Source organism: Coregonus clupeaformis, unplaced genomic scaffold (assembly GCF_020615455.1).
Source record: "Coregonus clupeaformis isolate EN_2021a unplaced genomic scaffold, ASM2061545v1 scaf0416, whole genome shotgun sequence".
NCBI lineage: Eukaryota > Metazoa > Chordata > Actinopteri > Salmoniformes > Salmonidae > Coregonus > Coregonus clupeaformis.
Window position 1 is genome coordinate 257,683 of NW_025533871.1, and position 23,738 is coordinate 281,420.

At 40.8% G+C, this 23,738-nt stretch overlaps 1 protein-coding gene across 1 annotated transcript; it reads left to right on the forward strand.

Moving 5' to 3' along the window:
- The first annotated feature begins 7,119 nt into the window (after positions 1-7,119).
- Positions 7,120-21,176, forward strand: LOC121573338 (adhesion G-protein coupled receptor G5-like). Its single transcript, XM_041885228.2, has 14 exons — positions 7,120-7,462; positions 14,816-14,910; positions 15,053-15,499; positions 15,655-15,706; positions 16,059-16,173; positions 16,426-16,548; positions 16,713-16,841; positions 17,465-17,507; positions 17,976-18,082; positions 18,207-18,322; positions 18,596-18,855; positions 18,981-19,080; positions 19,201-19,481; positions 19,980-21,176. The coding sequence occupies exons 2-14, from the start codon at positions 14,844-14,846 to the stop codon at positions 20,096-20,098; spliced, it is 1,959 nt and encodes a 652-aa protein (XP_041741162.2). The 5' UTR covers positions 7,120-7,462; positions 14,816-14,843; the 3' UTR covers positions 20,099-21,176.
- Positions 21,177-23,738: the final 2,562 nt, after the last annotated feature.

Genomic DNA, 23,738 nt, shown 5'->3' on the forward strand with positions numbered 1-23,738 from the left:
CTGAGAGAATGTCTGGGAGCACAAGCAAAGCACATGAAAGGTGTGTGTGTGTGTGTGTGTGTGTGTGTGTGTGTGTGTGTGTGTGTGTCAGTATTGGTGTATAATTTATTTCTCATTCTCGTGCAGGAAACATAATTGCATCATACATTTTCCTGACTAGTGATTTGGATCAGGCTCTGTCACTGGACACCACATCTGTCAGCTGTGCTTTACATACAAACACACTGCAGGGGAGGACTATATAAACATGTAAATCAAATAACAGTAGACAAGCGTTATACGGAATCTTGACCTCTGTGCTTTTCCTACTTAATTGCATGCAATATACATTTTGACCAAAGCTGGCACTATATATTCACTTTTCTCTTTTAGAAAGTTCAGTGTAGCCTCAGTGCAATTGCTTCATTCACTGTGTAGACAGACATACAGTCGACACCACAATACTGTTTCTAGGGCTGGAGGTTAATCTGAGGCAATATCTTTCAAAGTCTATAAAGTATGAAAGTATGAAACCCAGCCAAGAATACGCCATATCTGGAACTGAAACAGTCTCAATGGTGCTGTGTTCACATTAGAAAACCATGAAATGGCTCAGCGCCCCTACCTAGTATGATGAGGGATAACCAGTAACATCTGAGTCACAATGATGCATATGTCATGAGGAACAATACTCCCATTACATATTCAACTTGAAACTTACATTTTGATCTGACTGTTAAGGATGACTTAAACACATTTCTATTCTTTCCCTTTTTCACTATCATATGAGAACAGAAATAATCAAAGTCAGATACACGCCTGATCACACCGATATGATTGGGAGGAAATGCTGAGGGGATGCAAGGGGAGGATATCAGAGGTGATACAAACTGACCAAAAAGAGATGAAATCACAGCTGAGTCAGATATCATCTCTTTTTATTAAGGCACAAATACTTTACATTTTGATAAATTATTCTGCCTTCCCATCCCCTTCTTCCCAATGTGACTTCCTGTAAAACAGACGTCCCTTACAAATAAACACGTCAAATTTGCATTTTTAAATATGAAATATCTGTTTTCACATGTTGAGCTTAAATTTTACATGTGAAACCATATTTTCACATGCATTACATTTCTCACGTGAGGAGAATAACATATTTTCACCTCAAATCACATCTTTATCAAATAAAATAAAATGTTATTCGTCACATGTAAACAACAGCTGTAGACTAACAGCGAAATGCTTACTTACGGGCCCTTCCCAAAAATGCAGAAAGAAAGAAAATAGAGAAATAACAGAAAAGTAATAACACGTAATAATAAATACACAATGAGTAACAATAACTTTGCTATATACACAGTGTACCAGTACCGAGTCGAAGTGCAGGGGTACAAGGTAATTGAGGAAGATACAGTATGTACATATAACTAGGAATAAAGTGACTAGGCAACAGGATAGATAATCAACAGTAGCAGCAGCGTATGTGATGAGTCAAAAAGGGTCAGTGCAGATTGTCTGAGTAGCTATTTGGTTAACAAACTATTTAGCAGTCATATGGCTTGGGGGTAGAAGCTGTTCAGGGTCCTGTTGGTTGCAGACTTGGTGTATTGGTACCGCTAAACAGTCTATAACTTGGGTGGCTGGAGTCTATGACCATTTTTAGGGCCTTCCTCTGACACCGCCTGGTATAGAGGTCCTGGATGGCAGGGAGCTCGGCTCCAGTAATGTACTGGGCTGTACGCACTACCCTCTGTAGCACCTTGCGGTCGGCTGCCAAGCAGTTGGCATACCAAGAGGTGATGCAGCCAGTCAAGATGCTCTCAATGGTGCAGCTGTAGAACTCAGAAGGCCCATGCCAAATCTTTTCAGCTTCCTGAAAAAATAAGGTCTTTATTATCACATACACCAGATAAGTGCAGTGAAATGTGTTGTTTTACAGGGTCAGCCATAGAAGTATGGCACCCTGGAGAAAGTTAGGGTTAAGTGCCTTGCTCAAGGGCACATCAACAGATTTTTCACCTTGTCAGCTCAGGTATTCGAACCAGTGACCTTTCAGTTACTGGTCCAATGCTGTAACCGCTAAGCTGACTGTGTTGGTGTGTGTGGACCATGATAGATCCTTAGTGATGTGGACACCGAGGAACTTGAAGCACTCGACCCACTCCACTACAGCCCTGTTAATGTGAATGGGGGCGTGCTCGGCCCTCCGTTTCCTGAATGGGGGTGTGCTTAGCCCTCCGGCCCTCCGTTTTCAGCTCCTTTGTCTTGCTGACGTTGAGGAAGAGGTTGTTGCCCTGCAACCACACTGCCAGGTCACGTATCTCCTCCCTAAAGGCTGTCTCATTGTCATCTGTGATCAGGCCTACCACCATCGTGTCATCAGCAAACTTAATGATGGTGTTGGAGTCGTGGGTGAACAGGGAGTACACAAGGGGACTAAGCACGCACCCCTGAGGGGCCCCCATGTTGAGGGTCAGCGTGGCAGATGTGTTGTTGGATACTCTCCCCACCAGGGGGCGGCCCGTCAGGAAGTCCAGGATATAGTTGCACATGTGAAAATCACATTTGCCATTTCACATGTAAAACAACTCCACATGTGAAAATCAATCAATCACGTTAACTTTTTTTCACATATGAAAAGTTCTTCACATATGAAACTGCAAATTGTATTTTAACATCTGATTGTAAACTTGCAATTCCACAATACTATAATTTTGATATCATGGATGGTTAGTCCTTGCATCCATATCGTTGTCTATGGATTTGAGAGTGGTTGTATTTCTCCAGCCCCATCCCTCAGCTTTTTACCAAAACTGTGTTAATGTTTCAATTAAGGATTGTCTTTTTAAACACCTTTAATAGAGTAATAGTGGTGCAATCGTCTAGTGATTGAGTTAATTTTGTGCCATTAATATCAAGCAAAACCTCAGAAGTCGAGAACAAAATTCTTAGTATTGCAAACAAACATAATGATATTGAAAGAAACATAAAGATAAACCCAAAAGTATTGATAGCAAGAAAAAAATATTGCAAGTAAATCATTTTTAAATGCCAGAGCAAATTTATGTTGGATGCAAAAAAATATGTTTTTTTTATGAAAAAGCAATTTAATAAAACCCTTTCCTCTTTCCTATCTTTGGTTATGTTACCCTTGCCTTTGCTTTCGCTGCCTTTTGTCCAGGTGTAAGTTCTGGCACGTTCATTCCAGTAACATAGCACCCTGCATCCCACTGCTGGTTTGCCTCTGAAGCTAAGCAGGGTCGTCCCTGGATGGGAGACCAGAAGTAGTTGGAAGTGGTCAAAAATAATCATTTGAAAAATACATGTGTGAAAAAAAATCACATGTGGAGAATTTATTTTTCACATGACGAAAAACACATAAATTAACGTGAAACTTCACACGTGTCCGAAAACCACGTTTTTTTCACACGTTTTTTTGTAAGGGGTGTTAGGATCCTTATCAAGTAAGGCCAGGGAAATTAACAGTAGATAATTTATCAGTTAAGCACAGAATGTAATGTTTTTCATATAACCTAGAGGCAGCTGGGAAAGATGAGGAAATGAGTGAGTGAGTGAGTAAGTATGGAGTGATACAATGGAAACCTTTGCATGTTTACTCTGTAATCATGTACAGTACACTTTACTCTCTTACTAGCAACAGAGCAGGTCTCCACACGTTCTTACAACTTCCCCGGGTCCGATGGTTCTGAAATATACACACTACTCAGTAGCCATAAACCATAGCATTGGGATGTATTATTCCTTTATCATAAGGACCAAAGTAAAATACTATCAATATGACTATTTTGTGACATTTGTTTTTTTATGATACAGTACTCTAGTATAAGTGACACAGTCATTCAATGGCTAAACAAGCTCTATCTATATGGTAATGGAGGAATGAGGCAGCTCAGTGGCTGACTGACTGCAGGGGAGGAGCAACGCTGACCAGCTGGTCCCAGGGCACACACTCATCACCTTGGTGACAGGACACAGCAGATGAGGACCTTACGTAATCGCAGGGTTGTTCAGTGTCCTAGTGAGTCCCTATGTTCAGTTAAAATGGTTTTAATAATGCAGGGGACAAGGTCCATCTGTGGAAGTCTTTGTCAGCCCAAGCCAAACCCCTGCCATCTGTCTACTGTGGGTTGTATTGTGAGAGATGCTACTGACCACACAACACGAGGCAAACCACACCAGACAGTCAGTCAGCTGCAATGTTACTTCCCTCTGTGGGCAGACACAGACGAACCTAGGGAAAGGGGAAAAACATAGAGAAAGAGAGAGGGGGGATAGAGAGAGAGAGATAGAGAGGAAGAGATGGAGAGAGAGATAGAGAGAGAGAGAGAGAGAGAGAGAGAGAGAGAGAGAGAGAGAGAGAGAGAGAGAGAGAGAGAGAGAGAGAGAGAGAGAGAGTGAGAGTAAGAGCAAGATAGGGAATATCCAGAGGATGGAGAGAGGACGGATAGGGAGACAGGGAAAATTACATGCTAGCTATCGCCTCAGGACAGAAATTCTCAACAGGAGATGGTGGGGAAGGGGGAAGAACATTTGTTATTCTGCTTTCTAAATAAGATAACAGGGGAGGAAGAATGGGAGATTAAAAAATGTCAGCTACCCACTGAAAACATCAATTGTCTTTCTTTATTCAAATGTTATATCATACCAGACACATATCATAAATTACACACAGGTCATGTAGACTAGAGGGGAAGTGTTTGCATTCTATCTAAAATTGGAGATTCTTATCAGCATTTGACTGTTAGATTAACTCCACCTGCCAAGAACTATTCAAACAGCACCCAATCATCAGTACATAGGCTACAGTCTGGGAAACACTACAATATGAGCTTTAAGTGTGTGGAGCCTCTCACTTAAACAGATATTATCTCTCCTTTGAGGCAACCACCTGGATTTCCCCCACATTCTATCACCGTGGGTAGTAGGCGCTAGACAAAAGAGGCGTGGGAGTAGGGATACGGGCGGTGGTTTTAAGAAGTCTGCTGGCACCTCATTGGCAGGCAGCCAGTCTCAATGTTCCCCACCCTGGAATAACAACTACAATACATACATGTGTAGTCATGATTGTGGCTGTGGTGACAATGAGGGCACGTAAATTCAGAGATGCCAAAAATATGTGATACCCAAGTGTAGTGAACTCAGCATTACAGGTCCAAAATACTATTAAATCTTTGTGTTTGCTGTGAATGTGGTACTATATCCTTTAGTGTGGCTTTAGGTGCTATAAAACCATTGACTGGAGTTTGTGGTGAGGCCCCAAATCACCCACATTGCCATAAAACCATTGACTTGTACAATAACAAGAGGAGGTCTCAGAGAAGGGGAGTCCCAGTGTCTTGGTTTGCATCCATCAAATCTTTAATAGGGTAAGACCTAAGACACGTGTGTGTGTGTGTGTGTGTGTGTGTGTGTGTGTGTGTGTGTGTGTGTGTGTGTGTGTGTGTGTGTGTGTGTGTGTGTGCGCGTGTGCGCGACACGAGGCACAATGCATCAGTGTTATTACCTTGGGGCGCCACGGCATTCCAGGGGTGAGGGAGGGAGAAAGGGTGTGAGGAGTGTAACAAAAGTATCTCGGAGCACAAGGCACCTGCTGTATTTGAGCCATAGCTGTGGGTGTGCAAGTGTATGAGGGGAGTCTACCTGATACTGTCTGAGATGATACGGAATGTTTGAAGCTTTGAGCTTCAGGGCACTAACGACTGAATAAAACCTCCTACAAATGACATGATGTTCAAAGAAAGGTCTGAGGAAGTGTAGCTCCCTTTAACACCAAGTCCACATCTTATTTATACTTTTTTATGATGACTTCTCTGCAGAAATGAAAGACAATATTTTCACAAGCGGGTAAAAGCAAAGCACATTTGTGTTTGATATTTGTTTATGAAAGGTTGAAGGTGAAAACCATAATTGCAGGATGTTGGATTCCAGACAGAGGCCGCCAAACCTATAAAGGAATACAGCTGAGCTGATTCATCAGTACCTATTGGTCTCCCAGTGAAAACTACACCAACATGCAATTTTAACATTTAACAAAGACCAATACTGTTTTACAAATCTTTAACAAATGAAAGACCTTCTATAACAGATGATAGGCATTTGTATGTCTGTGTGTGAGTGCTGAGGAACCATTGTGAAGTTGTTACCGCCTCTCTTTTTGACCACCTGACTGGCGCAGTTAATAGCCTACTACCTCACCACACAAACACACTATGTCCTAATGGTGAAAAAGCCTAATCATCAACCATCATAACCACTGTCTGGAGATTGGCAAAGAAATAATGACATTTGTTTCATTTTCCTCTTTGTCTCTCACGTGGAGGTGTGACACATTTCTGCTTCCCTTTTTAACTCCTGGGGTAGGCTGGACAGTTATTGGGGTGTCAGAGTGCATGCAGTGCTGGACGGACGCCAGTTGTGAAACTCAACTGTAGCCCCCTATACCTATATGTATTCTGTATTGTCCTATTCCCGATACCAACCACAAAACAAGCGGCAGAGAATCAGCAGACACCTTTCATCACCAGTGAAGTGGGACTTATCCTTATCTCGTTGAGGGCAACAGCCATATAATAAAACGGGCAAATACTTCCACTCCACATATCAGACAAGTATACCTTTGTTAGCATGCTTTCTTCACATGCACGCATGCGCACACCCTCTTGTACAGACACACAAACACAGACAGCTGAAGAGAGAAGAGGAGCCAGGTGCTTTGTTTAACCCCCTCTACCTCATTCTCTCTCTCTCCGTCCTGTGAGAAGGTTTTTCATCTGAAAATGTGACTTGCCAAAATGTCAAATGTCAAAGTCAAAAGGTCTACAGGTAATTGTTACCCATGGTTAAACATTAACTTGGAACAATATCACCTTTGGCTAGCCTACTGCTGATAACCTTGGGGAAATAACAGAGCATAACAATAGAAATATGTAGACTCCCCAATGAAGTTCTCTAAGAAAACACACAGAAAGTGTAAGCTAGGAACACGTTATAGCCTAAAATCGATTGTATAGTGAATAGCCTATTTTCTATTCTTCTTGTAGAGAGAAAGCTCACAACACAGTGGCCCCTCCTCTTACCAAACACCCGCAGGCAGTCTAGCGCTCACATCTTGTCCGTGCTGACAGCTATTCCCCTAAGGAGACCTTTTCTATGTGGCTGTACTGTGTAGCACGGGTGCCAGTGTAATGTCGACGGTCTGAAGTGTCTGGAAGTCACGCGTTGCTGAGCTCATTTTCACACGCTGCTGTGGCTGTCTGAGTTTGGGGGAAGAATCCGGGTTTTTTCGCCTTCCACTTCACCCGGTCAGTTTCTGTTTCTGTCAATATATAGCAATTCCTAAGTCCGCGTGAGGAGTTGTGAAGAGCATCGCTTATAGGAGGACCTCTCATCTTTAGACATCGACGAAAAACCATAACCACCACTTTCAGCAGAGGCGCAGACGGGTTCCGACTGTGTAAAGGTAAAAATAAACGAATGTAAACCCGTTTTTTACTGCACTAATCTGTGATATTCAATTTATTTCCTAATTTCACCATAACATGTGTGTAGCCTACCGGTTAATAAATTCAGACAATGAATGTATTGACAAAGCAGAGGCAGGTGACAAAGCAGAGGCAGGTGTTTCTGTATTTTAGGTTACCTCAGATTTGGCCTTCTTCACATTGTGCTAATTTAGGCTACAAGCAGTTACAAACCAGTTCTTACGTTTGTGTTTTTTTTCTTTTTTTTTCTGTTGTTGATTGTTATCAAGTCAAGGGAACATATTCCTTTCTTTGTCAGGTTAACCAATACAGTAGGCATACATAACTTGCTCTGAGGTATGTAGCAATTATTCAAAATTGTATCTGTTCTTACTTTTAGTAGGCGTATTACTTATTGCTATTATGAAATGCAGAATACAAGGATGAGGTGCTGCTAGTATTTATACCAAGGCTTGGGTGATGGGTGATGGTTTTGATGCAGTTTAATGTTTGTCCACTTGCTTGCCAGGTTGGCAACATACAACAGTTACTCTATCAGTATAAACCTTTTAACCAGTATATTATAATTGTTGCTATAAACATTGGGACAAAATGCCTTGCAAAGACTGCAAAGTTAAATAACTACTGGCTTCAACTAAATGCACCTTAGGAAAGGGGATATCTAGTCAGTTGCACAACTGGATGCATTCAAGCCAAATGTGCCTCCCGCATTCAACCCAACCCCTCTGAATCAGAGAGGTGTGGGGGGATGCCTTAATCGACATCATAGGCGCCCAGGGAGCAGTTGATGTTGGGGGTTAACAGCAGTGGTGGAAAAAGTACCCAATTGTCATACTTGAGTAAAAGTATAGATACCTTAATAGAAAGTTACTCAAGTGAAAGTCAGCCAGTAAAATACTACTTGAGTAAAAGTCTAAAAGTATTTGGTTTTAAATATACTTAAGTATCAAAAGTTAAAGTTAAAGTATAAATCACTTAAAATTCCTTATATTAAGCAAAGCAGGCGGCACCATTATATTGTTTTTAAAATGTACGGATAGCCAGGGGCACACTCCGACACTCAGAGATTATTTACAAAAGATGCATTGTGCTTAGTGAGTCCACCAGGCCAGAGGCAGTAGGGATGACCACGTGTTCTCTTGATAAGTGCGTGAATTTGACTATTTTCCTGTCCTGCTAAACATTCAATATGTAACGAGTACTTTTGGTTGTCAGGGAAAATTTATGGAGTAAAAAGTACAATATTTTCTTTAAGAATGTAGTGAAGTAAAAGTCAAAGTTGTCAAAAATAGTTTAAAGTATTTTGACTTAAGTACTTTACACCACTGGTTAACAGCCTTGCTCAAGGGCAGAATGGCAGATTTTCACCTTGCCGGCTCGGTGATTCGAACCAGTAACCTTTTGGGTACTGGCCCAACTTTCTTACCTCTCTACAGACTATGCCCTGTCTATGGCGGGGGAGGTGGGGAGTTCTACTAAGCTATATGGAATTGTTTTAAGGTCATACCAAGGATCATTTAGCTATTTGAAGTATAAAAAAATATATAAGAAAGATCATGAAAATATATAGATATATTTTACCTGTATTTAACCCCATATTTTTGACACTATACTGTCTCCAAATATACTTCCATTAATGTTTTAAACTGGTACTGGGGACCTTTAGAGTCTTGTGAGGCCTATGGGCATCCTAGAGCAAAACAACTGACATCATATTAGTGTGTAGCACAAACTGTTCTGACGCTACAGACAGAAGTTGGCTGATCGGATGTACCATCGGATGTCTCATGGTCTGACAAACACCGCTCTAGCTCTGTCACCTTTCACCGCAGATGTGGTAGTGCAATATCAGCGGATTCAGTGGATTGAGAAGCATACAATGTAAAAAAAACAGATATCTCTAGCTTAAACTGATAGATTTTTGTTATGCTAATTAGATTTACGCAGGGGAGTGGACATCGACTCTAGTTTTTTTTTCCATGTTTGATTGACAAAAATGGCTTTGAAATGCTTACTGGGCCATGGCTTCCTCACAGAAGGAAGCAATATTAAAGTCATACTAAGTACTGGATGTACTGTATACCCCTAAATTAAATGTAGTAAATGTGAATATTTTTGGCATTTTCATCTTTGTTTTGGCCCTCTTGAAACAGCTGAGTTTCCTAGCTTTGCTTTCATCTCTGATCTGAACCAACTACTCTGCTCACCTGTTCATCTAAAAGGCTGAACTCAGCTCTTTGAGGGGACACTGGTCAACATAGCTAAAGCAGATGCTGGACCATCATATGACCCTTGAACTTTATTCACACTCAGTCTCTGTTTGGCTTAGGGCCTCAACAACAGAGCTTTTTTTGGTCAACTCTGATGTCACGGACCAGGTCACATTTCTCCGCAATAGCGGGAGGTTTATGCTCTGTTTCCTCTTCTCAGACAAAAGGGGGTGAAGTAAAGCTTGTTGCATGTCTGTCTGACTCACCCTTTCTTTGACTGCTTTACCACTCAGAGCTATACTACTCTGAAGTGATATACAGATGCTGTCAGTGACAGACAGGGTGAGTCACTGTTGTTGAATACATACTGTAGCTTAAAGAAGAAAAGTTTGAACAAGAGTTCATGGCATAGCGGAAGTTTCAATTAAGGCCAAAATTTCACACATGCAGCATCTTTGAAACGAAAGGGTGAAAAGGGTGGGGGAAGTGTGATAAATTATTACAGTAAATAGTTCAAGTGTGTGTGTTTGTGTGTGCGTGCGTAAGAATTTACCCCTGTCTCCTCAGAAGTATCGAAATGGAAACTGGAGTTGCTTAGACAATGATATGACTCATTATTTACACCAAATTCATGCATTATGTGGCTAGCTACTGTACAACATGCTTTGGCCTTGAGCATTTATAACTGTCTGAACCGTGTCAACACACACACAAACACACAAAGTTGAGAAGTGAAAAGGGACATTCTTTCACTGCATTGAGTCCCTCGGCTTGAACAATGGAGGGGGGGGCAGAGACTGGGTGGAGGTCAGGTTCGCCCTTCTCAAACAGAAGAGAACTGAGAACCCTGTGTGCACTTGTTGATTATGTGAAGTCTGATTATGTGGTGGGGGAGACTGTGCATTTCTTATAAGTATGGTTAAAGTATAGTCCACTGTATAATCCATAAAGACCATGCTGTTGACGATTGTCTGATATTTGACTTTGTCTTCATATACTTTCAAAAATGTGCTGTATTGCATTTACTCATAGACAAATAATCAAGGCCTCTCTTATTGTGCTCACTTTGTGCTTAATAATAACACTACTGCTACACTGTTTTTGTACTTCAACTTGTTGGCAAATGATCTGATGCCCACTTTAGCAGTAATGTGACAGATAGGAAATGTGAGCAATACTGCTTGTTGTGAATAGGTCATGCAAGGGCAATAAAAATAATCTCAAAGTTTAGACCTGCCTGGTGGGTTGATGCGTACATCTTACTGGTATGTTCAGCAGAGTCTGTTTCACTTAGACTGGCAGTGGTATTCAAAGTCGGGGTCAAACTGCAGTGGGGTCGCCAAATTATTATTATTTTGTATTTATTTTTTAGGAACCAAAAATTAAGAGTACAGATTATTGTATAGGACAATATAAAAATGTTTTTGAGAAAGATAATTTGAAAAATAAAATGTTATTGAGTAAATGTATTTATTTGTTTCTTTTCATTTTGATAAGAGATGAAAATGTAAGGAATTGAAGGTTATTTGTTGATGTAAAAAAAGTTATGTAACTATTTTAAGGTTGTGTAATTACACTGTGTGCACAATTATTAGGCAAGTTGTATGTTTGAGGATTAATTTTATTATTGAACAACTACAGTGCTCTCGGTCAATCCAAAATGTCAATAAACCTCAAACCTGAACTATTAGTGTGCAGAATTATTATGCAACTAAATGAAAAACGAATGTTCCCCATCTCACTTGTTTATTTTCATCTGTTAAATTGAGAATAATAAACAAACAACTCAAAATTTACAAATAAACATTTCTGACGTTTCCAAAAAAAATCTGTGACCAATATAGCCACCCTTCTTTTCAATAACAGTCATAAGCCTTCCATCCATGGAGTCTGTCAGTTTCTTGATCTGTTGATGATCAACTGTTTGTCCAGCAGCAACCACAGCCTCCCAGACACTGGTCAGAGAGGCGTACTGTTTTCCTTCACCGTAAATCGACCGTTTAAGAAGGGACCACAAGTTCTCAATAGGGTTTAGGTCAGGTGAGGAAGGGGGCCATGTCATTATTCTTTCATCTTTAAGGCCTTTACTGGCTAGCCACGCAGTGGAGTGGGGTGGGGTCGCGAGAAGTTCTTATGGAAAAAAAATGGGGACCCCAGAAATTCTGGGGGAAAATATGGGGTCCCCGCTGAAAAAGTTTGAATACCACTGAGTTAGAGCATGTTACTGCAGTCCCCCTCATGCCCCAGTGAAAGAAGACAAACTGCTGCTGCTGCCAAAACAAGAGACTGTACAACAAAACCGTAGTATAGCTTATCAGTAGTTTGATCTGTTTGCCAAGGGGGCCACGCTCAGAGAGGAAGAACGAGTGGTTGGAGATGGAGAAGCGTAGTATTGCAGATGTGTGTGACCAGACCCAATTGTGTTAGATTATGTGTGAGATATGTTCTGAGCAAAGTACAAATATTGTGTAGGGAAGCAGGATCGGTAAAGACTTATAAATCCCACTCAGAGGAGAAAAGGGTGTGGAAATTGAGAAGTTCCTCAACACGTGAAACTACGGGGAAGTCACACCTTATTAAAAATACACTTTTGATGCTACTCTCACAACACAAAGAGGAAACACAGAGACCACAATCTAGACATATAGAAAATGTCATTCATTGTTCGGTTTGTGACATCTCTCATATGATATCATCATATGATGATGTTTTTACAGTAGGCCTATTCTGGGATCAATTGATGTCTCACTTGTATTGGTGCTCACACTCATTACATAAGAAAAAAATGTTTGCCTTCACTCGTAGGAAACCTTTCTGTGTTAACATTTAGCTCAGTGCTTGTTTGTGTGTAGCATTTGCAGGTGACAGGTTTCTGATGTATGTTGTACGTAATCTGTCTACTCCACAAACCCCACTTGACTGTGGTTCAACGGCTGAGTGCAGTTTTTGTCTGACTTCTGTTATGGAGACGTGCAGTTTTCCCACAGAAACCAAAGCATGTAGCCAATAGCTTAATCATGGGTTGCACTTCCATCATTCGGTTGCGTAGGGCCATAAACGTTCTAAAGCTACTGTCCACCATATTGGTGCCCAAAAGTTGACTGATGCCCAGTCATTCTGAAAGGGGACTAATGACTGTTTTGTCTAAATTAAGATTGCATTGCTAAAGTAGGCAAATAATTTGTAGGAAACAACTTTGCCATCATTATCATGTCGTCAAATTTACTTTAGAGAGATGGCAATGTTGCCATTAGCTAGCAAAGTTTGTCAAAAATAGCTAGCATTGTTAACGTTAGCTAGCTAAAATCCTGTCCTATCCCCTCAATCTTAGGGCCTCTTTACACTACACTACTTTGACGACACAAACTAGTCCCAGGAAATATACTTTTGTATATTTAGACAGATCTCTAGACAGATCTAGATTCAAATCTTTCTTCAAGAGATGTCTCCAACACGTCCTCCTGAGATAGTATGGGAGATATCTACACCACATACCCCCCTCTGAGTCCTACAGCATAAAGATAATGTCCCTGCAAGAATGACCTTAATACCAGTAGAAAGCATTTTTGCTCTGTTAGCCAAATTGTAAATTAAAGGCTTTAAAAATATCCACAAAAATATTTGTGAATAATATCATTGCATTAATCAAGTGTGCAACACTATGCACAATATGGTTTAGATGAGAAGCTCCTGTATATTTTGAATTGGTATCCTTATTTTGTTTGTCTATATACTATGGTATTTACGGTATTTGTTAATAGCTGCACTCACACAGGAAGCAGTAATGTGGCTTTGGCTACACCACATCTGAGGCTAGTGTGAACAGAAAAGTTGTCAATCTGATGTTGAAGAGAGATAGATCTCACTAAACATATTTTACTAATATAACGAAATCCACCCTTAGCTAGCTTCCATGTAGCGGTGTAGCTAACTACTGGAACTACACACTGTTTTTGCAAAAATAAAATAATATGTGGGTGAAGTAGGCAAGAATTTCCTTTCTTTCTCGGCATCGGACCTGCATAATTCTTACTTGAAATATAGTTTTTGTGTTTATTAGGCTAAATTAAACATTCTGTTACATTTGACACATATCTGTACAATTACTTCCAGGGGCGATTCTCTCATTATTTACCCTGTCTTCTCTAAACAACACATCTCCTAGACACCATTCCTGTTCTTAGATACACTTATTCTTCATTCAAAAGAGTTCTTCAGCTATCCCCATAGGATAACCCTTTTTGGTTCCAGGTAGAACCCTTTTGGGTTCCATGTAGAAACTATTCTACATGGAACCCAGCATGTAGAAACTGTTCTACATGGAACCCAGAAGGGTTCTACCTGCAACCAAAAAGGGTTCTTCAAAGGGTTCTCCTATGGGGACAGCCGAAGAACCATTTTGGAACCCTTTTTTGTAAGAGTGTAGCTTGGTAAACTATATTTTGAGAGTAGCTTCCCTAACACTTTAACTTGTACACATGTAGGGGTCACTTGTCTGCTACTACAGCTCAGTTGGAATTGAAAAAAAGAGTGTGGCGTGTCTGTGGTAAGACACGTAAAGTAGATCACCATGGCAGCAGCCATAGGGGTTTTACACATCTTCTGCAGAATAGCTAATGCAATATAAAATGGAATTAGTGTGAATACAGTGAATTAGCATTGCATTCATTGGTAAGTCTGCATCTATGAGACCTCAGAACACACACTTGTCATTGAAGACTCAGTGAATACAAGACACAGTGAATGGTGTCTGTGTGACTGTTGGAAGGAAAAGAGTGTTCTCATTGATAAGAACTCAAGAAAGGACACTGAATGTATTTTTAGGACTGAGCAAATGTTTTTATGAAAAGGAAATTGTTAATGATAAAAAAAATGAAGAATAAGTGTATCTAAGAACAGGAATGGTGTCTAGGAGATGTGTTGTTTAGAGAAGACAGGGTAAATAATGAGAGAATCGCCCCTGGAAGGAATTGTACAGATATGTGTTTGACAGAGTGACTGCAATCGCCCTGGGACAGATATATCCTGCTTTTCACAGAGAGAAGAAGTGTCTGGAACACTGATTAAAGTTGAGCAGTATTCATGTTTTACAACTGTGTTGTTCTTCTTGCCGTTTTATAGAGGTCAAAGGTGAAACCATACAGTAACAATGGGGCCCAACCAGGGGTTTGGAGGGACCCTGTGGATGATCTTTCTCATTGCCCTCTTTGCATCAGGTAAATTAACATTTTATTTGCAATGGTCTACAAATAAAGCAAAATACTGTATGAGAGGGATTGATGCTGCAGTGCATAGACTGTTTCTTTAAAATTCAAAAAGTAAAACATAAATCATTCTCAAAAACTATTGTCCAAACAGGATCAGGGGAAAACGACAGGGACTTCAAAATGTGTGGAACATGGCGCCATGGCAACGGGCTCTTAACTCTGGCTCACGATTTGAAAAGGGGCTGTGGCACCATCACCATCTCAGCCAATGAGAGCTCCCTGTCCATCCGAGGTGAGATAACGGCCCAATGTGAGAACTCTTCTGTCATCAAGCTGGGCCCGAGCCCAGAGGCAAGAGAGAGCCCCTTCTGTGTGTACTGGGAGCCCCTTCTGGACCAGCTCTGGGTAGAGGTGAATGGACAGAACCACACTCTGTGCTGGCCGTCTGGTCTACAGGAGAACTGCTGCACTGACCTGTCCCAAGGCAGAAACAAAGGGACTGCGATATACGGGATACTCAACGCGACACAACGGGATGATATCATAAGTTACCAAACACACCCAGCCTATGAGTTTTTTGGCGGAATTGTCAACTGCAGTAAGCAACACTTTGGGTTATCTTGTCAGTTATATTGTCTGATGAGGAAATCAACTTTAATAAGTTATTGTTAATCTAAGTACATTTTGGGTGTGTTATACAATCTTGAAAATATAAATACTAGACTGCTTCTGAATGGATTCTTTGCCTTTCAGAAAACGAGTTTTGTGATGAGGCGAGTCAGGGATCTGGTGATAAGGTGAACATGTACGTTTTACCTCTTTATTTTGAATTACATCCCTCCATGTCATATCTTGAACTCCTTTATCCTCTATGGCTATGCCTATTGAGTTGACTAACCAGCATGACAAAATGTTGTTGTAAACATGCTCGGGCAGTAGTGAAGTATGATGTCATCCATTATGAGTGAGCCGCAGAGCTTAGGCCACAAACAGAACATTTAGCTCAGTGTGATTTAACAAAACATCCATCTATTGCACACCAGTTTCTATATCACTATCACATGCCCAAAGGTAATGTCTATACTGTATGTAATGCATAGAAACTACCTGTATGAGATAAAGTGGGTTGTAAATACTGTGTCTGTATTGGTCTGTAGGATAGAGGAGACAGTGATGAGGTCCAAGGTGCTGGGGAACGTTGTGCTGCCCTGTGCCCTGAGCTCTGTGGTGGAGATGAAGGAAGGCTTTCAGGGCTACAACATCATTCTGCCTGTAAGACCACACACGCGCACATAATGTTATATGATTATACATTTTAGTCATTTAGCAGACGCTCTTATCCAAAGCGACTTACAGGAGCAATTAGGGTTAAGTGCCTTGCTCAAGGGCACATCGACAGATTTTTCAACTAGTTGGCTCGGGGATTAGAACCAGCGACCTTTCGGTTACTGGCACAACGCTCTTACCCACTAAGCTACCTGCCGCCCCATTATTGTAACTAACTTGTGTGTTGGTGTTGTGCAGGTGCCTCGAGGAGTTCCTCCTCAAATGATTCCATCAGTTCACCTGCCTTCTTGTCTGAAACCTCCAGAAAAGCAAAAGGTCAAGGTTGTCTGCACGTACTTCAAATACAGTACCTTATTCCAGGTAAGAGCCAATGGGTTTTCCACTTGGCTGCTACCCTAGTCAATGTAAACTGTACATTACAGTTTACACTAAAGCACCAAAACATTTGTAATCCAAGACTGGGTTTAATCTGTGTCCATAGATTATGAAATGTAGTTGTGATTCTGGTTGTTGTGTGTTCACAGGGGAATTCTAAGGCGGACCAGAATGACATCAGGATTCTAGAAGATGTGGTGGGAATCACTGTGGAGAATGAGATCATCACAAACCTTCCAGAGCCAATCAGGATTGGTTTCCATCATTCTGTCATACCAGTAAGTGTGTGTGTGTGTCTTAGTTTTAGACTTGAAGCACGCCGTTTTCTTCCCTTGATGTATTTTAATGTCTCAAACTCTCCGAGCACAAACCACTTCAAAAGCCCAAAAGAAAACAATGTGAAAGATTTGTAGAAAAATATATGTCTGCTTCATCTCAGAATTAGTCACTCTAGCAATTGTACTGTAGCAAGTAGCTTTTTATTCAATACTGTACATCACAGGGGTGTTGGCACAGAGGACAGTAGACATGGATCCTTTAACAGTTGTACAGTTAGAGTAAAGCTAACTTTATGTTGTATGGTTGTAGTGTTTAGTGTTTCTGGACTTTATCTCAGCATGGTCTTACTGTTATCACTTTTAGAGATTTTGATTGATACAGTTGCGTCAGTTAAATTGAAACTGTTGTATTCAGGTTATTGCACATTATCCTTTCTGTTCTGACTCAGTGTGTGAGTCAGTCAACAGTAACACTTGTAAAATATGATTGAAGCTAATCTTGCATGCCAGACAGATATACAGTATTCGGGATGTGTTGTTCAGTATCCAGGTCACCATCTAGTAGTGAATTAAATAAGTCCCTACTTGCCTCTCACATCCCTTTTGTAACTTTTCTTTTTCAGACAACTCACTCAAGAACATGTGTTTCGTGGGACACAAAGAAAGGTTTGTAAAGAAGCATGTTTAAACTTGGTTGCAATAATAGCGTACTTATTTGTATTATTATTATTTGTATTGAATATAGAGGATGTTTATTAAGGATTATAACCTGGGTCGCTGATTGGCTGAAAGCTTATAAATTATAGTTTGAATCCTGGATGCTGATTGGCTGAAAGCTGTGGTGTATCAGACAATATACCACAGGTATGACACAAAATTACTTGTTTACTGTTCTAATTATGTTGGTAACCAGTTTATAATAGCAATAAGGCACATCGGGGGTTTGTTGTATTTGGCCAATATACCACGGCTAATGGTTGTATCCAGGCACTTCGCATTGCGTCGTGCCTAAGAACAGCCCTTAGCTGTTAATATGGCCATATACCACACCCCCTTGGGCCTTAATGCTTAATTATGCAGTGTTAGCATTTCCAGGCCTTGCTAAGGTCATCGGTATTGGTTTAATTGTTGCAGATCCAGCAGAGGTCACATGGAAAAAGGAAGGTTGTGAGACCATACAGAAAGGTGCAGAGGACACAGAGTGCCGCTGTAATCATCTCACATACTTCGCCATCCTAGTGGTGAGCTATAACCTCTATCTAGAATATTTTCATGGGCAATCATTTGAATAAATCAATAACAACTAATCTCAAGTAGATTGGTAATAGTAGGCCTAAACTTGGTTTTGTCTTCTATTCACCTCAGCAATTGGAACCACGACCAGTGCGCCATCTGGAGGCTCTAACTGCCATTACATCAATTGGCTGCGCTGCCTCTACTTTGAGCTGTGTTGTCCTCGTCGTCTTCCTTAACAAACAGAGGTACTTCTCCTTACATGCAATAGTCTGTCTCCCTGCAGCCTGTCCTACCCGTAATATCTCCTACCAGGCCTCAACATGTGACAATACTTCCTAATCATGTTGTGTAAATATCTCAGAGTTCATGGGAAATTCCTAAATGTCTTTCAAAAACAAGATATGAGTGATATGTTTCGTAACAGTTACCCACTCTCTCTTTGTCTATCTATTTCTCTCCCTCCAACCCTCCCTCCCTCCCTCTCATTCACTTTCTATCCTCTTCTTGCACTGTGGCAGGAGAGCAAAGGACCCGTCCACTGCGGTCCATCGGGGTCTGGCCATGGCACTGTTCCTTCTTAGCCTCCTCTTCTTCCTGACAGGGACTGTGGCCAACGTGGGAGGGAACAAGGCATGCTGGGTTTTTGGGGCGGCTCTCCACTATGCTCTGCTCAGTTCCTTCTCCTGGATGTTTATTGAAGTGTTACACACCTTTTGGTTGGTCTACATGGTGTTCAGCCCCTCCCCCAATCATTACGTCTGGCACCTGGTTGGCTTTGGTGAGTGGAAACATACGCAAATAATTGGTTTATATTCCATTGCCTATTGTTGGTAGATGAATACAATTGACTTGAATACACCTTTAAGCCATTGACTGTTACTATAATGTTGATCCTCTGTCCAGGTCTCCCAGCTGTTCCTGTCATTGTACTGCTTGCCATTGGAAAAGTCTATGGTGTGATAGAGGTTCTGTCCAGTGATGATGTCAGCAACCCCTACTTGATGTAAGTGCACTTTGGATCAACTGCACCTGTAAGATGAACAGTAGATAAAGTTTTGACATTTGACTGAGGTGATGAGTAAGTTAGCCCAGTGATTCATGCTTTTTCACCATGGTCTTCTAGGTGCTGGATGGATGTTTCTCCAGGCTCTGTTGGCCTACTAGCCCATTACTTCATCAACCTGACCTTCCTGGCTGTAGTGGTCCTCTCTGGTCTGATCATGCTATTCCTGGTCCTGAGAAAGATCCAGAACCGAGACGAGTGGAGGAAGAACAAGGTGGCGTTCCTCAGTATCTGGGGTCTCAGCTGCCTGTTCGGGACCACATGGAGCCTGGGATTCCTGGACTTTGGACAGCTCTCTGAGTTCATCCTCTTCCTCTTCTGCATCCTCAACTCCCTACAGGGTAGGTCCACCTCTGTTGAGTCTATCAAAAGGTTAATATGGTCACATGACCAGAGGAGGCTGTCAGAGCCAACCGTCCATTGTGTTGCTTTGAAACAATGCCCTGTAAAAGTGTTCTGTTTCAACAGCGTATCAGGAGAAAACCTCCCTGCAACCAGTTTCCGTTTGTATTCACTAGCTAGTAGCTACATGCTTAAATTAGAAGCTGGTGTATAGCTCTGTCTGCTAGAAGTTCACAAAAAAGCTGCACTTTATTGCTGGTGTGACCTTTTTAAAATACCTATATGGATTTGTTTCCATGTAATTTGCTTCACTACTGTTGGAATAAGTGACATTCAACAAGCATTTAGCTGTTACAGATATCTTAGAATGATGTTGATTATAGGCTGTTTTGAATTCAGAATCTGGAATCTAATTCTGGAGCATAAATTCTAGCTTCTGTAATGTATTATTGGTCCATCACAGAATAATCTGAAACATTGTGTGGTCTGTCCCATAGGTTTCTTCCTGATGCTCCGATTCTATATTCTTGAGTGGATGCGGAAACAGTCTAGTTTGGATGGTAGCAGTAGTACAGCATCATCCACCAGGCAACACATGCTGCAGGAGAAGAGCTGAGCTGGGGTACCCCTCTTTTTGTAGGGTAAAGGAGGAGCAATGTACCAAACTCTGTCACTCAGAACATTCCAACTCTGGGGTTGAGATTCAGAATATTGCAATGTACAAGCCATTTCCATACACATATCTGAGTGACTGTAAAGAACGACTGTCAAAATTAAAGCTTAAAGCTAAAGTCTGCATAAGGTGAAACAGCGCCACTGGTCGTCCGCATTTGTTATTCTTTTTGTTTTTGAAACGGGGCAGAGATGCATCCTGCATCTTGATAAAAAAATCGAATAGTACTCTGCTGATCTATCGCATGTGCAATGAAAAAAATGGGTGTTCGTTGTTTGAAGTAACGTCTTTGTTGTTGTAATATTGCAAACGGATGTGGCAGTTTCACTGCTACGGATCTCAGCTTTAAGCCCCAGGGCGACCCTTGATAAGCTTGTTTTATTCTGTGTAAGCTTATTATTTCAGAGATATCAGTCATTTCAAACTTTTGAAGTAGCACTTTAGTTTCGTAGCCTTGTCGTTTACCCATTAATCATGTTGTAGAATCCCATATGTAAGAAACTTTCATACATAGTTTTCCAGAGAATGGCAGCCCATACATCAGTAATATGAACGTTAGAAGAAGTTAGAAGAAACTGAAATGTGCTGTATGGGAGACATTTCAATTAAGATTGTGGATATTGGTAGGTGATTTGTAATTTACAATATCTCTAAAACTATGTATGACTAACTGTTTCAGTGAGTTTTCCATCTACTTCACTCAGAAAAGGACTCATAGAAGTGTCACTCTGTAGCATGTCTGCTGTCTTTCAGATGATGGCCTATGACATTTGGTTGAAGTTGGCAACTTGCTCTATTCTGTGTCAGACACACTGTATATTCAGATCATAGTTACTGGACTATGTTTTGCACTTTATTTTTTCACTTGTACAGAGATGTATTTTTAGAAAACATGACTGGTTGTGTCACTGCCATTATTGTGTGTATATATTTTGTAACTTTTGAAAACGTATTGTAATATTGTATTTGTATATTTGTGTGGATGTAAATGTATGTTGCTTCAATAAAAGTTTACTGTATAAGAAAAGAACACAAGGACCTTAGTTTGAATGTATAACTACAAAAATATGTAATAATTGATATCTCTACAATTCATAAGTGAAATACCTGCATTGTATACAACTACAATGAGTGTACAAAACATGAGGAACACCTGCTCTTTCCATGACATAGACTGACCAGTTGAATCCAGGTGAAAGCTATGATCCCTTATTGATGTCACCTGTTAAATCCACTTCAATCAGTGTAGATGAAGGGGAGGAGACAGGTTAAAGAAGGATTTTTAAGCCTTGAGAAATGGATTGTGAATGGGCAAGGCAAAATATTTAAGTGCCTTTGAACGGGGTATGGTAGTAGGTGCCAGACGCACTGGTTTGAGTGTGTCAAGTACTGCAACGCTGCTGGGTTTTTCGTGCTCAACAGTTTCCTGTGTGTATCAATAATGGTCCACCACCCAAAGAACATCCAGCCAACTTGACACAACTGTGGGAAACATTGGAGTCAACATGGGCCAGCATCCCTGTGGAACAATTTTTTTTCACCTTGTAGTCCATGCCCTGACAAATTGAGGCTGTTCTGAGGGCAAAAGTGGGTGCAACTCAATATTACGAAGATGTTCCTAATATTTGGTGCACTCAGTGTATGTTGACGCTGTAGCTCTGGTTTACAGTAAATTGCAGAGGTTCAAAGGAAAACACTGAGTGTATCATGATTGCTCAGTTGCAGAATGATTACAGTGACAGTGTGGAAACTTGCACAACAGGGTTTTTACGTGGCCACACACTGGGTTACTTTCAGAGTGACAGGGAGCAGGGTAAATGCACTGTAAAAACACATGATGGACAAGGGTGGAGGAGAATGAGGAAGTAAGCCATCAAACTGATACTTATGTCTCTTTTAGCCTGTCAATGAGATGTCCATTCTTAAGTAGAGGATTTACTATATTTAGCCTACATTATAATTTACTGTTACCAGACTTAGATACAGCAAACTAATTGTGTCCACACCATCTCCCTGTGTTTTTAATACACAAAGCCAGGTGTGAGTAAAACATAGTGTTTAACAAGACACAGTCCTCTTTTCATACCCACAAACATTTCAACCTACCCATTGTGGACTCATCCATTGTAGCCTATTGTTAAAAAGGTAACACCCTAACCACATCTTAAAGTAAACGGAATCAGCACTAAAGATAGACACATAGGCCATGCTGTTCTCTATTTCTGTTTCACACCTCCATCACCTGTCTACCTCATCAGTCCCAACAAATATCACTTCCTCTGTGTCTGAGTCATCAAAGCCAGTCATAAACTCATCACATGGAGAAAATGATGATCCAAGTCAGATAGATTCAAATCAAAGATGTGTATGATGAGCCCAGAGATGACCACTTCCATGAGCATTGTGACTATTGCGCACCATTTCCCCTAGGCTTATAAACTCTCTCACGTTGCTAAAGACAGTCGGACACCGACTTATAAAACATTGTAAAAGTGAATGTCTACGCATTTAATGGCTGAAACATATTCATGGCTCAGCCATATCCACTCCCAGGTAGCTCATTACAGTAATGTCGATATTTTCTCTACCTTTGAGTATTTTAGTTATTAAGGCTAATATGGCTGTATCACTTCCCTGTTCTCCAGACCAGAGCTGTGTTCGAATACATAAATTAACATACTGTACACTACATACTTAATATATACTACATACTCAATTTACGTCACAAATAGTATGGTTAGTGGGGTTAGTATGAGTATTTGAACTCAGCTCAGGAGATTGGCTAGGGGGTGGCGCGCGTGCCACCTTAGGAGCGCGAGTTTGAGAACGAGCGAAATAGCAATGGCGTCTTTTTGTAGGCACTAACTCCGCCATGGTTCGTTGGACAAAGCCTATGTGGAAATATATGGCGTTTTTGTAGGGTTTTGTGATAAACGCCGAAAATAAGGTATGAGGTTTAGGAGATGATCAATGTACTGCATTGATCCGCTCCAACCACCCCCGAAGTGCCTTTCATTGTTGACCAATCACAGTAGAAAACGTCGCCTGCGTGGTGAAACGTCACAGTTAACTTTCCCACTCTAGCTAGCTGGCTAGCACAATTGGTTTGCTCTAACGTTTAACAATAAAAATCATTGTTTTCTAATCCATTTTTTTGTGAATCATTTCTGTTGCATGTAAATACGTTTTTATGCATGCTTATGTTGTTATAGCGATTATTTTTTCCGCATGTTGATAATGTTTGTTTATTTCATTGCTATGATCAGTTTCATGTGCAAAGGCACTAGCCCAGGGGTGTCAAACTCATTTTAGCTCAGGGGCCACAGGGTATATATAACTTTAAAACAACAACTTCAGATTGTTTTCTTTGTTTTAATACGATCAACATACAACATAAAGCTGGAGCCTGAGGACAGTGTGTCCAAAATAGTACAAGCACAGCATCACTATTAATCATAAAACACGTCAAGTTTATTTGAAAATTCTAAAGAAAAAGAACACACAAACACACAATGCCTCAGTGATTAACAGAACTGTTTCACAGATCACAGAACTATATCAGGGTGTCATTTCTCAGGCAGAA